General features: G+C 44.6%; 1 protein-coding gene across 1 annotated transcript in view; it reads left to right on the top strand.

Moving 5' to 3' along the window:
* The window catches only part of GPR89B (G protein-coupled receptor 89B), a 98,107-nt gene that overhangs the window by 72,184 nt on the left and 11,657 nt on the right, over positions 1 to 14,266 (top strand). The window contains exons 10-13 of the mRNA XM_073617306.1: positions 1,666 to 1,754; positions 2,595 to 2,687; positions 4,393 to 4,488; positions 4,943 to 5,032. Coding sequence (XP_073473407.1) covers positions 1,666 to 1,754; positions 2,595 to 2,687; positions 4,393 to 4,488; positions 4,943 to 5,032 — 368 coding nt within the window. The remainder of the gene's footprint in view (positions 1 to 1,665; positions 1,755 to 2,594; positions 2,688 to 4,392; positions 4,489 to 4,942; positions 5,033 to 14,266) is intronic.

The raw sequence follows: 14,266 nt of genomic DNA on the forward strand, positions 1-14,266 counted from the left end.
TTAAACCTCTTTTTTTCTAGGGGTAATTAAATTCAGCTAAACTTATTTTTATTAAGATTGCACCGACACTGGTACCGGTGCCGATACCAAGTAAATGTTCCGATACCCAAAACTGATACCTTTGCCATACAATTTGAGCCCATACAAAACGAATGGGCTCAAATCACACTGCAAAGAATCGCATACAATTTGAACAGGAATGTGGTGCGATTCCTGTCCAAATCGCATGCGGTTTCCCGAACCACTCAGGCTTGTCATAGTGATTTCGATCTGTGTTCACACAGGATTGGTGCGGGAAACCTCATGCGATTCGGACAGGAATCCTGTTCAAATCGCATATATGATTCTTTGCATTGCAGTTTGAGGCCATTCATATTGTATGGGCTCAAATCACACTGCAAAGGTATCTGTAGTCAATTTTAGCGAATACTTGAACTAAAGTATCGGTCACCGGTAAAAAAAAAATGGTACAGTTGCAACTCTAATTTTTAATGACCTCAGATTTTAGGTAACCAATGAAAACAACCATTGAGCTACAAATAGTATCCAGCAACTGCTCAGGTTTTTTTTTTTTTTTCAATAATTTACATGATGCTTTCTGTATACTTTTACACCCACCCAAAAGTGAAATATACAAGGTTGCCTTTCAAAGTTTATGAAATAGGGACTGTCTAAGCTACTCTCCAAACCAGTGATTGTCAATTTATGTGCTAAAGATTGGGGACATAGTAGAGGAAAGGATAGTCAGAGAGTGTGTACAACTAGAAGAAAGGGTAGTCAAAGAGTGTGAACATACTAGAGAAAATAAGTGTTACAAACTCCAGACATACTAGAGGAGATAATGGTCAGACAATGCAGACATACTTAAAAGAAAAGATGATCAGAAACTACAGACATACCAGAGGAAATGATGGTCAGAAACTGCAGGCAAACTAGAGGAAATGGAGGTCAAAGATTTTGAACATACTAGAGGAAAGGATGGTCAGAGATTATGAACGTTAGAGGAAATTACGGCAAGAGACTGCAGACATACTAGAGGTAATGATGGTTAGAGAGTGTGGACAATAGAGGAAATGATGGTTAGAGACTGCAGACATACTAGAGGAATGATGGCCAGAGATTGCTAACATACTAGAGGAAACAATGGCCAGAGACTGGGGACATAGAGGAAATGATGGCCAGAGACTGGGGACATCCTAGAGGAATGAAGGCCAGAGATTGCAAAAATACTAGCGGAAACGATGGTCAGAGATTGCTAACATACTAGAGGAAATGGTCAGAGGCTGCACACTTACTAGAAGAATGATGGTCATAGAGTGCAGACATACTAGCAGAATGTTGGTCAGAGACTGGGTACATGCTACAGGTTTGGATGCATGAAGCTTGTAAAGATCACTGCTATTACCCCTTTACAAATAAATGATCCCATAACTAACTGCTAGGCTCCAAGGGCCACACAACAAGGAGAAAAGGGGGGTTTCATGTGGCCCTTGGGCTGTAGGTTGGGCACCATGGATCTAAGCTAACCTAAATAGTTACTAGATTGAACTTGCTCTGGAAAGTGGCAGCTGGAGAGTGAATGTTTGAATCTTGTTGATTGTTGGAGGACAAATCCGAAAGTTCCCGAGTCCTGTTGTGTTACTGCTTCCTTAACTCTGTCCATAGACCTCTCTCAGATCCAACAGGAGGTGGACGCTCTGGAGGAACTGAGCCGGCAACTCTTTTTGGAGACTGTGGACCTTTATGCCACTAAGGTGAGAAGATCCCCGAGAAACACGCCAACACAGGAACAATCCAATTATATCCAACACCTTTGTTGTACTATTGTGGAACGTCCTAAATGGAAGCCCTTTACATTTCAACAACATGCCACTTTCCTGTCTTATAAAGTAAAGCCAAACTGTGCCCAAAAAGGTTTTTAAAGTTTTGCACAGAGGTGGTAAGATTTAAAACTTTTGTAGGGTTTTTATTGCTACTGGGCCCCCATTAAGGAGATTAACTCCTGCTTCCTGTCTTTAATAATAGGCTATCACAAGTGACCTCCCTGGACAGGAAGTGATGGGATATCTCTCTTATAGGGACAGAGAGAGCAACAACAGCACTTTTACTTAAAAAGGGTGACAAGAGGTTAGAACATCTGGGTTTTGTATTGCTCTCTGTATCTTCTTGTCCCAGTGGCACCCACACCCCCTTATTTCCTGTACTGGTGCCTTAGAGACAGGAAGTGAGGGGAAATCTCCCCAAGGAGAATACAGGCAGCAATAAAATGTTGACAGAAGTTCTGATTCCTAATAGATCTATTGAATGCTAAAGGAAGGCTGGAGTTTGTGTTTAAAAAGTAAGTCAACTTTTGTATGAGTTTTACAGTTGGATGCCAAGATCATCATATTGTATCTATATTTTATTTATATTGTTTTAAATACATATGATTGTAACAGAACCTGGTGAATAAATGTCTTTAAAAATATGCAAACCCCAGAGGCCTATTGTTTAACCTCATTTGTCATCCCGACCCATGTGATATCTGGCTCTGTTCTGGTTTGGAGGATGTCCTGGAGGTCTTTAATGCGTGTTCATTCATGTCTCTGTTCTAGGAGAGAATTGAATATTCTAAAACCTTCCAAGGCAAATACTTCAATTTCCTGGGTTACTTTTTCTCTATTTACTGCGTTTGGAAGATATTTATGGTAAGTGGATTTGGTCAGTGTTGCCCTTCATATAACATTGTCTGAACAGTTTTTATCCTCTTTTTAATCAAAGTATCGATGCAAATCCCATTTTTTGCTTTATATAGATTTTAATGTCTGAAGATTGCCATATCAGTCCCCACATATGTGAGATTTCTAATGAGAGATAATGCTTACCAGTCCCACCCCTGATGACTCCAATCTTTGTGCGCTTGCAGAGTGACACCTTCTGAGGAATCTTCAGCCTCCATGTCTGGAAGTGTTGCCCACATTCTCCACCACAAGTTGTTGTTGCCCCTCCACTGGCTTCTATAGCACTTTGGCTCTGCAGAGGACACAACAGTCACATAGTAGGAGATGCAAGCAACAGACACACCTGGAAGTGTTGGATGCTGAAGATTGTTCAGCCTTTGTAGCTCTGCAAGAGGGTGAAAAGCGGAGTCACTGGGGGCACGACTGGTACGTTTCATAACTCTTCTCTTTTTTACCAAAGAAAATTGAGTACTGTCCGTGATACTTTTTTTTATTTGCACTAACATACAATTTTTCAGGACAAGCTTTCGGGGTATGTCCCCTTCTTCAAGGTCCAAGCAGTACTGATTCACAAATTTTTAAGCAGAATGTTAAAGAAGAAGAAAAAAAAAAAGAGAAAACCAAACACATACAAATCAATGGTAATAAAGATAGCAGCAGAGTTAGTAAGATAAGACAGAGGGAGAGCTAGGGGGGGATGCAGGGGGGGGATACTAGTCACAGAGCGGTCGTAAAACTTTAGCATAATGTGTAAGGAAACCAATATCTAAATTCAGGCCATTATTCTTCGTGTCAAAAAGAAGTATCATTCTTAGTTCAAAAGTTTTCCTTTCCTGGATAGTTCTGAAATTCCCTTTAAGAACTAAGACATTGAGGTCTTCTATAGTGTGGTCTGATTGTGAGAAATGATGTCCCACAGGTGATTTCTCACAATCAGACCACACTATAGAAGACCTCAATGTCTTAGTTCTTAAAGGGAATTTCAGAACTATCCAGGAAAGGAAAACTTTTGAACTAAGAATGATACTTCTTTTTGACACGAAGAATAATGGCCTGAATTTAGATATTGGTTTCCTTACACATTATGCTAAAGTTTTACGACCGCTCTGTGACTAGTATCCCCCCCTGCATTCCCCCCTAGCTCTCCCTCTGTCTTATCTCACTAACTCTGCTGCTATCTTTATTACCATTGATTTGTATGTGTTTGGTTTTCTCTTTTTTTTTTTTTTTTTTCTTCTTCTTTAACATTCTGCTTAAAAATTTGTGAATCAGTACTGCTTGGACCTTGAAGAAGGGGACATACCCCGAAAGCTTGCCCTGAAAAATTGTATGTTAGTGCAAATAAAAAAAGTATCACGGACAGTACTCAATTTTCTCTGTCACAATTGCACTAATACGGCTACAATCAAATCAAGTATGATGGAAGATGCTTTTTTACCAACAAATTTAGATTCTGTACCACTCAAGGAATGTAATTTATTTTCTGGATAGCATGCGTTTTATGGAGCCTGTGCTTACCTTCCATAGCTTCACCCCACTTGTTCATGAAAGTTATTAGCATTCACAGATCCAGCGAGCATTGTCTCGTGTCTTTGGGTCACCTAAGCTTTGCATCAAGCTTTTCCTGGATTTGCTCTTCATAAAATTCTGTCTTTTCTTCATGCAATTGCAGGCTACAATCAACATCGTATTTGACAGAGTTGGAAAGACTGACCCTGTGACCAGAGGGATCGAGATCACTGTGAACTACCTGGGCATTCAATTTGATGTAAGATGTTTCTTGTCTTTAAACAGTAAATGCCCCCAAAGACTTAAAAAGGTGGCCAGACATGCATGTGTGATCCCACTACCTTTAGGTAGCAGGATTGGTCAGCAGCTCCAACATTTACGCTCATGTGGATGTAGACTTCTGCTTCATGTCTTAAAGGGGATCTAAACGCTCCTATACTTTACAGCCAACGAAGCTGCCATCTTAGCCTCTGTTTGATCTGCAGTTGACATGGTGCTGAACATGTGACACTAGCCATTTTATGGCTTGACGGTTTAATTGAAAGAATAAGCAGTTGTGACAGTTATCATTCACAGCATGCCTTGAATGTCACTGGAAACCGTTAAATTGATGGGTTAATTCCACTTTAAGATGGCCAATAACATGTTTAGGTGCTATATAACTGAATTCATTATATACTTTATCTATCTTTTTTGTTCTGTGTCTTGCTCAGGTGAAGTTCTGGTCCCAGCACATCTCCTTCATTTTGGTGGGAATCATCATTGTCACCTCAATCAGAGGGCTGCTTATCACACTCACCAAGGTACCGCTATAGGCTCTATGCCTCCCACAATGTATCTTCTATTGGGAAATATGAGGAAATTGGGGGTCAGTAAAAAGTTCCATAGTCAAATCTAAACCTCTAATTGTCGTACTACCTTATCGCAATCGTGTGCATTGCACGACAATCATGGGTTTAAATCAGGTGGTGAGGAGACAACATATCGCCTCTTCACCACCTGTCACACACACTCAGATTGCTTTTCAGTGCCTGCTGCACTTGTGAATGAGCCCTTAGTTGCATTCGGCAGCGGCACCCTTTGGGCTCATTCACATGTAACGTTTGGGGGTGGTAAAACCCTGCAGTTGGGTTGTGCATTTACTGCCCTCAGTCCCCACCCCCCCATTAGCTGCTGTAGCAGTAGCCAAAGGTGTACACATGCTGCAGCAGGGCGCATTGTTGCTTTTGGTGAGTGCTACCGCTGGCCAATCACGACCCATTCAACTCTGCAAGCGTCCCACAACTGCATGCCTCTGCGGGGTCCAAGGGGTTAAAGCAACACAATGCTGCCTGCTTTAACCCCTTGCTTGCTGAACTGCACAATGTTGCAGGGCTTTTGAGAACAGCCTCATTCACTTGAATAGGTCATGCTTACTAAATGCTACACCCACCAACCATAACTCCTGCTGCGCCTTGACATGTGTACACTCCTGGCTACTGCAGCTAAAGGGGGTGCAGTTGGGGCAGGGGTGGTAAAAACACATCTTCACTATGGAGATTTGCCACCCTCCAAACTACAGTACATAAACACTTACTGTTTCTAAGTCCCCTATAAGGCTACTTTCACACTGATGTGCTGCGTTTAACCTTCACCTCGGGTGCAACACTGTGCATCTGCAACTTCCCTGGTTTAGCTGTGCTTTGCCATAGACTTCTATTATATCCTGCAGGTATGCTGCACCTTCTGAAAGTGCAACAAATTTCCTGCATTCAGAAAGTGCACCAAACCCACAGGATATACTGTAATAGAAGTCTATGGCTAAGCTCAGCAAACCCACAGTGTGGGTAAACCACAGCGCATCAGTGTGAAAGCAGCCCTATACTATTATGCTCAGTATATTGCTTCACACTGACCTGAAGATCTCTTCTTTCCCGCTGCTGGCACCACTCTGGAGACCGCAAGCCGGGATAAGAGGTGGAGTGCAGTTGGTATCACTTCCGCATAGGACAGGAGCCAGCACTACGGAGGAGGCATCGGCTTATGCAGCTCTTGCAGCTCTTGCTTTCTACTACAGCTCCAACTTTACAAGTAGTCCCTCTGCATTGCACTCTGATGCTCTGGGATGGCGGGTCAGCAAGACCAGACCGCGATCTACCAGTCATCTGGCCGCGATCTACTGGTTGCTGATCCTCTGCATAGACTAAGTGCAGTAAATGAGAAACTTTTAACAAGTATAATAATACATCCAAATGACCACTGAAATGATTTAAAAGCCAAGTAAGCATAAAAAAATCCATCAACGGTGAGGACGCCACTCCATTTCAAACTGTCCGCCAGAAGTGACACCACTATTTGCTGAAGGGGCTCGCCTTTACCAGAAAGCAGATCACACATTATAGCCAAGTACAACAGGGAGGCCTCATGATGTCACACACTCCAGGAGGGTAAATGGGCCTGACTAAGTGTTTCAGGAGCAGCGCCCCCTTTGTCTAGACAAGAAAGTACCATAATTTGCTCGCTGTTGGCATTTTATGCTGGTATTAAGTCTGTGATCTATCGCCTAAGGATAATTTCACCAAACACACAGCTATCTGTGGCCACTTTTTAAAGTGGTTGGTAAGCCATTCTAACCTGTATACACCATCAGCACTGCCTCCTATAGAAGTATCCCCTTCTGTGTGTGATTTATTAAAATTAATGCTGCAAATACCTCATCTCACTGGCAAGATTGCGATCACATGACTGGCCAGCTTTCTCCTTTTCTCCTCTGAGAGATGCAGTGGGCGGGGCTGAGATTCCTCTGCTGACGTCAGTCTGGAGGGGAGGAGGAAGGGAGGTGGAGAGAGCTGGATGGTCATGTAATCGCAATATCGCTTCTTAAATGAGGTATTTACAGCATTTATATTTATAAATCACACACAGAGGGGGACACTGCAATAGGAGGCAGTGCTGATGGTGTATACAGGTTAGTGTTATGAGAGCAGTATGAGGGGGGAGGGGCAGCTCACACACAGACATAGGGGGGACACAGGAGCAGAGAGGAGAACAGATAGCAGGCTGCTGAAGATGGAGGCACATAAACTGACCACGGTGTCTGGTCTGAGCAGCCATGATACACCGTGGTCAGTTTATAGAGGAGTTGGGACAAACTGGCAGGATCAGTCAGGTTTTTTTAGATGTTACAGGGGGCCAAATAACACAGGACATGCACTGTGTCATATAGCATGCTTTAAAGGAGCAGAATCCATTTTTTTTGGGTTAACAAACGCTTTAAGTTGCTTTAGTTCTAAAGGGTCTGGACTTCAGCAAGTCATGACACACAAAGCAGTTTTTGGCTTTCACTTGTTCGCTGAATGTGTTGATTAAAAACTTCCCTCAGCTGCAAGGAACTGATTTATTACCATTAGTAGAATTACTGCTACAACAAGGAAGTGCCTTGTGCACATAACCTGATCTTATATGTTATCCTGGCTAGAGTACTTGTATCAGTCATCTTTTGCTTTTCATTTTTAAATTGGATTAAAAATGGAAACATATGGAGGCAAAATGGTTGCTGCTCCATATAGGAGGTTCAGTGTGCCTCAGTGATACATTAAACGTGTTAGAGGCTTGAAATAGGTTAAGGCTTCAACTCAAACCTTAAAGGTCAACTCTTTGTTAATTAGGATATCCTTTATGGTCCCCAGAACAGTCTGAGACATGTAAAATGGATGGAAGTTCTTTGGAACCAGTATGAGTCCAGTAGGTTATTTTTATTGGGCATGACAACAGAAAAAATCCAACATATTTCAGGGGATCAAAGCTCCCTTCATCCAGGCATAAGGTGCCAGCAGTGACTAAAAATAAAACAGGACATACATTTCTTTTTCATATATCACGGGACACAGAGTTAGGCTAATATTCATTACCTGCTGGGTTATACTTCATCTCCAGGTGAATGGACACTGGTAGACCAAAGGTCTTTAGACAAGAAGTAATCCCCTATATAACCCCTCCTATACATACAGGAAGTACTTCAGTTTTTTACCAGTGTCTGCAAGGTGGATGGCACGGTTGTTTGAGCTCTCTGAGCTTCAGGTCTCTAGTCCCACAAACGGTTCCTAAATGAATCAAGAGATTGACCGATCGGATCCATCTGACACAGGATTTATATGCTTAGATAAATGGTACCTGAGACCTCGCAAAGAAGACTCAAGATCCTGTGAGGTTTTGCCTGTAATGCGGCCTTCGGGGCGCTGGACCCCGCAAAGTAGAATCCTGGACACCACATCGCTAAGGCATTCCGGCAGGGTGCTGTACAGGTCCAAGGGAGTGGACCCTAAACATGAAAAGGGTACCCAGTCCTTGAAGGTCCTCAGTTGACAGGAACCCACTGTGAAGGGTGAAGATTGGGCTTTTAGTTTCTAAGCTGTCCCGTGCCTAAGTGAAACCCCTTTATTTACTTATTGTGGGGTGCCCCAGTGATTGTAACAATCAGTCAAGCTAGCTAGAGGCTGGACACCTGTGTGCGGTGACCATACGGGGTCGTTTTTGGCTAGCTGTGGGTGTTTGCAAAGCGTACCTTTTTTTTGCTTGTGTCTGGCGGTTTCTTTTAACCTGTATGATGGCGCACAACGGTGCGCCATTTCACCTTGGTTCGCCATGGTGCACGTGTGTTCGCAAGAGCGCCGCTGGGCTTAGCAGTTTGTTTGCCGGCCATGACGCATGCGGCTTCACCGCACATGCGCCATAGCCTTTATCTGGATGTACAAAGATTTGCGTCATACGTGAATACATGCACAGAATGTTCTGGTGCACAGCCAGCTTATTTAAGCTGTGTATGCCAAGCATGCAGTGCTTCCGAAAGGCAGCTGTGGGACACAGAGCAGGCTCTGAACCAGGCATTTGCAGCAGTACAGTTCTTTTTACCCTTGTCACGTGAGTCACCAGGTATTACTTTGCAGGCTAAAGGTGCTTAGCAGGATTGTTGCATAGGGGCTTGGTGAGCCCTATTAAACCGTCTCCCTTCTGAGGTGTGTTAATATTACACCCAGGTACTCTCTTTTTTTGGCTAGTAAATGTCTTCAAAAAAGAGGAGCGAGACTAACACTATACAGGGAGGGGCACACCTATGTCATCAGTACTTCCTGATGAACCTAGTCGTATCCCTAGTGTTGTATCCCCTGAAGGACCAGAGGCTTTCGGGCAATCTGAGCCGCTGCTCCTATCTGGTATCGGCAAGACGCGTGGGGGGGCTTTATCTCATGCGGGGGGGCGGCGTGTGTCACTCGCGCCCCCATAAGCAGCGGTGACAGGTGGAGCCTTAAGCTCCGCCTACCCTCCCCTGCACTGCTTTCCTGCAGTGAATCTTCTCCTCGGCCCTGGGGCAGGATCTAGCTGTGAGGAGGAGAGAGAGGAGCACGAGAGAAACCCCCAGGACAGCAGGTACAATGATTAAATAAAGTATATCAGTGTTATGGGCACTGGCAGAATTTGATGGGCACAGTGGCAGCATTTGATGGGCACTGGCAGAATTTGATGGGCACAGTGGCAGCATTTGATGGGCACAGTGGGAGCATTTGATGGCACAGTGGCTGCATTTTATGGCACAGTGGCAGCGTTTGATGGGGCACAGTGGCAGCGTTTGATGGGGCACAGTGGCAGCGTTTGATGGGGCACAGTGGCTGCAATTGATGGGCACAGTGGCTGCGTTTGAGGGCACAATGGCTACGTTTGATGGCACAATGGCTACGTTTGATGGCACAGTGGCTGCGTTTGATGGGGCACAGTGGCTGCGATTGATGGGCACAGTGGCTGCGTTTGATGGGCACAGTGGCTGCGTTTGATGGGCACAGTGGCTGCCATGATGAGGCACAGTGGCTGCAATTGATGGGCACAGGGGCTGCGTTTGATAGCACAGTGGCAGCATTTGATGGGCACAGTGGCTGCGTTTGAGGGCACAGTAGCTGCATTTGATGGGCACAGTGACTGCGTTTGATAGCACAGTGGCAGCATTTGATGGGCACAGTGGCTGCGTTTGAGGGCACAGTGGCTGCATTTGATGGGCACAGTGACTGCATTTGAGGGCACAGTGGCTGCATTTGATAGCACAGTGGCAGCGTTTGATAGCACAGTGGCAGCATTTGATGGGCACAGTGGCTGCGTTTGAGGGCACAGTGGCAGCATTTGATGGGCACAGTGGCTGCATTTGATGGGCACAGTGACTGCTTTGATGGGGCACAGTGAGGCTGCAATTGATGGGCACAGTGAGACCCCCCCCGTGATAGCATTAAAACTCAGCAGCTAAAAATACTGTAGCTGCTGACTTTTAATATTAGGACACTTACCTGTCCAGGGATCCAGCGATGTCGAACCCTCAGCCGATTTTCGGATTGGCTCTCGGGTTTTGCCACTATCATTCATGGTAAGGGAAACTGACCGGTTCCCTACTGCACATGTGCGAAGCGCGTTGCACTTTCTGAATGGCCCAGTGGAGGAAGGAGGAGGGGGGCAAACTTCAGAGGGGACAGCGCAGTCTCCCGGAAATGGGGAAGGGTACCTGTCAGAAACAGGTACCCGTTCCCCCCTGAAAGGTGCCAAATAAGCCTAAAGAGGAAGGGGTGTTGTTTACAGATGATAGGGTGGGTCTTAAACAGGAAGGGGTGTGGCCTCGGCAGGATGGGGTGGGTCGTATTTAAATTAGGGGGGTGCATGCGTTTAGTCAGGCCTAGGGCAGCACAAAACCTAAATACACCACTGCGTATAAGGTCTGATGGCTATTGTTTGGCAGGGTGTCTCCCTCCCCTCAAGGGACATCTCTGGGACATCTTTGCTCTAGGACATCCCAGCAGGTAACGAATATTAGCCTAACACTGTGTCCCATGATGTAAGAAAAAGAAAATAGGATTTTTTCGTCATACTTAAATGTAAAATCCTTTTCTTTGAGTACATCATGGGACACAGAGGTCCCTCCCCTCTTTTTAAGGATTCAGTGCTTGCTACAAAATTGAAGTACTTCCTGTATGGGAGGGGTTATATAGGGGATCACTTCCTGTCTAAAGACCTTTGGTCTACCAGTGCCCATTCACCTGGAGATGAAGTATAACCCAGCAGGTAATGAATATTAGCCTAACTCTGTGTCCTATGATGTACTCAAAGAAAAGGATTTTATAGGTAAGTATGACGAAAAAATCCTATTTTCTTTGTAAGTAAGAACATATGTATTTTATTATTATAATACAGGCGTTATATAACGCCAACAGTTTGTGCATCGCTTTACAATATAAAGGAAGACAGTACGGCTTCAACACAAGAGGGTTTGGAGGGCCCTGCTCCTGAGAGCTTATGATATAATCTTTAGCCGGCAGCCAACTGCCTAAACAGTGACCAGAAGCTGCTAAGACACACATGCTTTTACGCAAAAAGATATTTTTGACCAGTTTTAATCAGGATCACTGCCAGCATTTTGAGCCCTGATGAAGGGAGATTTGATCTTCCAAAACGTGTTGTATTTTATCTGTTGTCATGCTCAATAAAGGCCTACTGGACTCATGCTAGTTCCATAGCGCTCTAATCCTTTCGATTTCTCAAATGGTGAGGTCACTTCTTCCTGAAGAGTTGATGCTGTATATAATTACCTCTTAGTCTCCCCTATAGATGAGTGACAGCTACACGTCATAGTTTAAGGGAAACTGTGAACCTCATTATCTTTATTGCCGCCAGTGATGGAAAAGTCCTATCAAGGCCACCATTCTCAGATACAGCTTTATCATTTATGGCTTGTGATAGACTGCGTAACCTAGCTGATGTTTGTCACAGCTGTTCAAGCAGACACTCATACTGATTGTGTATTAGAGATAGTATTATGTAACCTCTGCTGGAAATAAATATTGGGCTCAGTACTTGACTTTAAAGTGACCCTGTCACTACCTGAAAAAATGATGCGGACCAAATAAAAAATACATATATACACACACCGATCAGCCACACCTTTATGACCACCCACCTACCATTGAGTATGTCTCCCTCTTGATGCTAAAACAGCCCTGACACATCGAGGCATAGACTCCACTAGATCTCTGAAGGTATGCGGTGGTATCTGGCACCAAGTTGTCAGTAGAAGATCCATTAAATCCTGTAAGCTGTGAGGTGGGGCTTCCATGATCAGACTTGTTTTTCCAGCACATTCCACAGATGCTTGATTGGACTGAGATCTGGAGAATTTTGGGGTCAAGTCACCACTCACGCTCGTGTTCCTTAAATCATTCTTGAATTCTTCAGACCAGGTCATCTTCTTCCATTGCTCTGTGGTCCAGTTCTGATACTCTGTGTAGATGTAGGTGCTTTTGGCTTTGGACACGGGTCAGCATGGGCAAACTGACTGGTCTGCGGCTACGCAGCCCCATACACAACAAACTGTGGTGCTCTGTGTGTTCTGACACCTTTCTATCAGAACCCACATTAACTTTTTCAGCAATTTGAGCTCCAGGAGCTCTTCTTATGGATCGGACTACACAGACCAGCCTTCACTCGACACAAGCATTATTGAGCCATTGCCTCCCATGACCCTGTTGCCAGTTTTCCTTCCTTGGACCACTTTTGGTTGGTCCTGATCACTGCAGACTGGGAACATCCCACAAAAGCTGCAGTTTTGAGTTGCTCTGACCCTTTACATTATATTTGGCCCTTGTCAAAGTTGATCAAACCCTTACGCTTGCCCGTTTTTTTCTTCTTTCAACACATCACTTTCACTTGCTGCCTGAGATAATCAATATTAGTCACTTACTTCACCTCACTTCACCATGATGACATCACAGAGCTGGTGGATGTTAGAGACCTTGCGCTCCTTCACCTTCCGTTTGAGGATGCCCCACAGGTGCTCAATAGGGTTTAGGTCTGGAGACATGCTTGGCCAGTCCATCACCTTTACCCTCAGCCTCTTTAGCATGGCAGTGGTCGTCTTGGAGGTGTGTTTGGGGTCGTTATCATGTTGGAATACTGCCCTGCGGCCCAATCTCCGAAGGGAGGGGATCATGCTCTGCTTCAGTATGTCACAGTACATGTTGGCATTCATGGTTCCCTCAATGAACTGTAGCTCCCCAGTGCCGGCAGCACTCATGTAGCCCCAGACCATAACACTCCCACCACCATGCTTGTTTTTGTACTCTGGTTGCCACCGCACATGCTTGACACCATCTGAACCAAATACGTTTATCTTGGTCTCTTCAGACCACAGGACATGGTTCCGGTGTCCTTAGTCTGCTTGTCTTCAGCAAACTGTTTGCAGACTTTCTTGCGCATCATCTTTAGAAGAGGCTTCCTTGTGGGACAACAGCCATACAGACCAATTTGATGCAGTGTGCGGCGTATGGTCTGAGCACTGACAGGCTGACCCCCCACCCCTTCAACCTCTGCAGCAATGCTGGCAGCCCTCATATGTCTATTTCCCAAAGACAACCTCTGGATATGACGCTGAGCAAGTGCACTGAACTACTTTGATGCCGAGGCCTGTTCTGAGTGGAACCTGTCTTGTTAAACCGCTGTATGGTCTTGGCCACCGTGCTGCAACACAGTTTCAGGGTCTTGGCAATCTTCTTATAGCCTAGGCCATCTTTAAGTAGAAAAACCATTCTTTTTTTCGGATCGTCAGAGAGTTCTTTGCCATGAGGTGCCATGTTGAACTCCCAGTGACCAGTATGTGAGAGCGATAACACCAAATTTAACACACCTGCTCCCCATTCACACCTGAGACCTTGTAACACTAACGAGTCACATGACATCGGGGAGGGAAAATGGCTAATTAGGCCCAATTTGGACATTAATGGCTGTGTGTTGAGTTATTTTGAGGGGACAGCACATTTACACTGTTATACAAGCTGTACACTCACTACTTTACATTGTAGCAAAGTGTCATTTCTTCAGTGTTGTCACATGAAAAGATATAATATAATATTTACAAAAAATGTGAGGGGTGTACTCACTTTTGTGAGATACTGTATTTATCTCACAATACAACGATGAAAGCTTAACAGATAAGTTACAGGTATGAAATAAACATGGTGATCTCTGGTATTGGA

The sequence above is a fragment of the Aquarana catesbeiana genome, linkage group LG02, assembly GCF_042186555.1.
Source record: "Aquarana catesbeiana isolate 2022-GZ linkage group LG02, ASM4218655v1, whole genome shotgun sequence".
Lineage (NCBI taxonomy): Eukaryota > Metazoa > Chordata > Amphibia > Anura > Ranidae > Aquarana > Aquarana catesbeiana.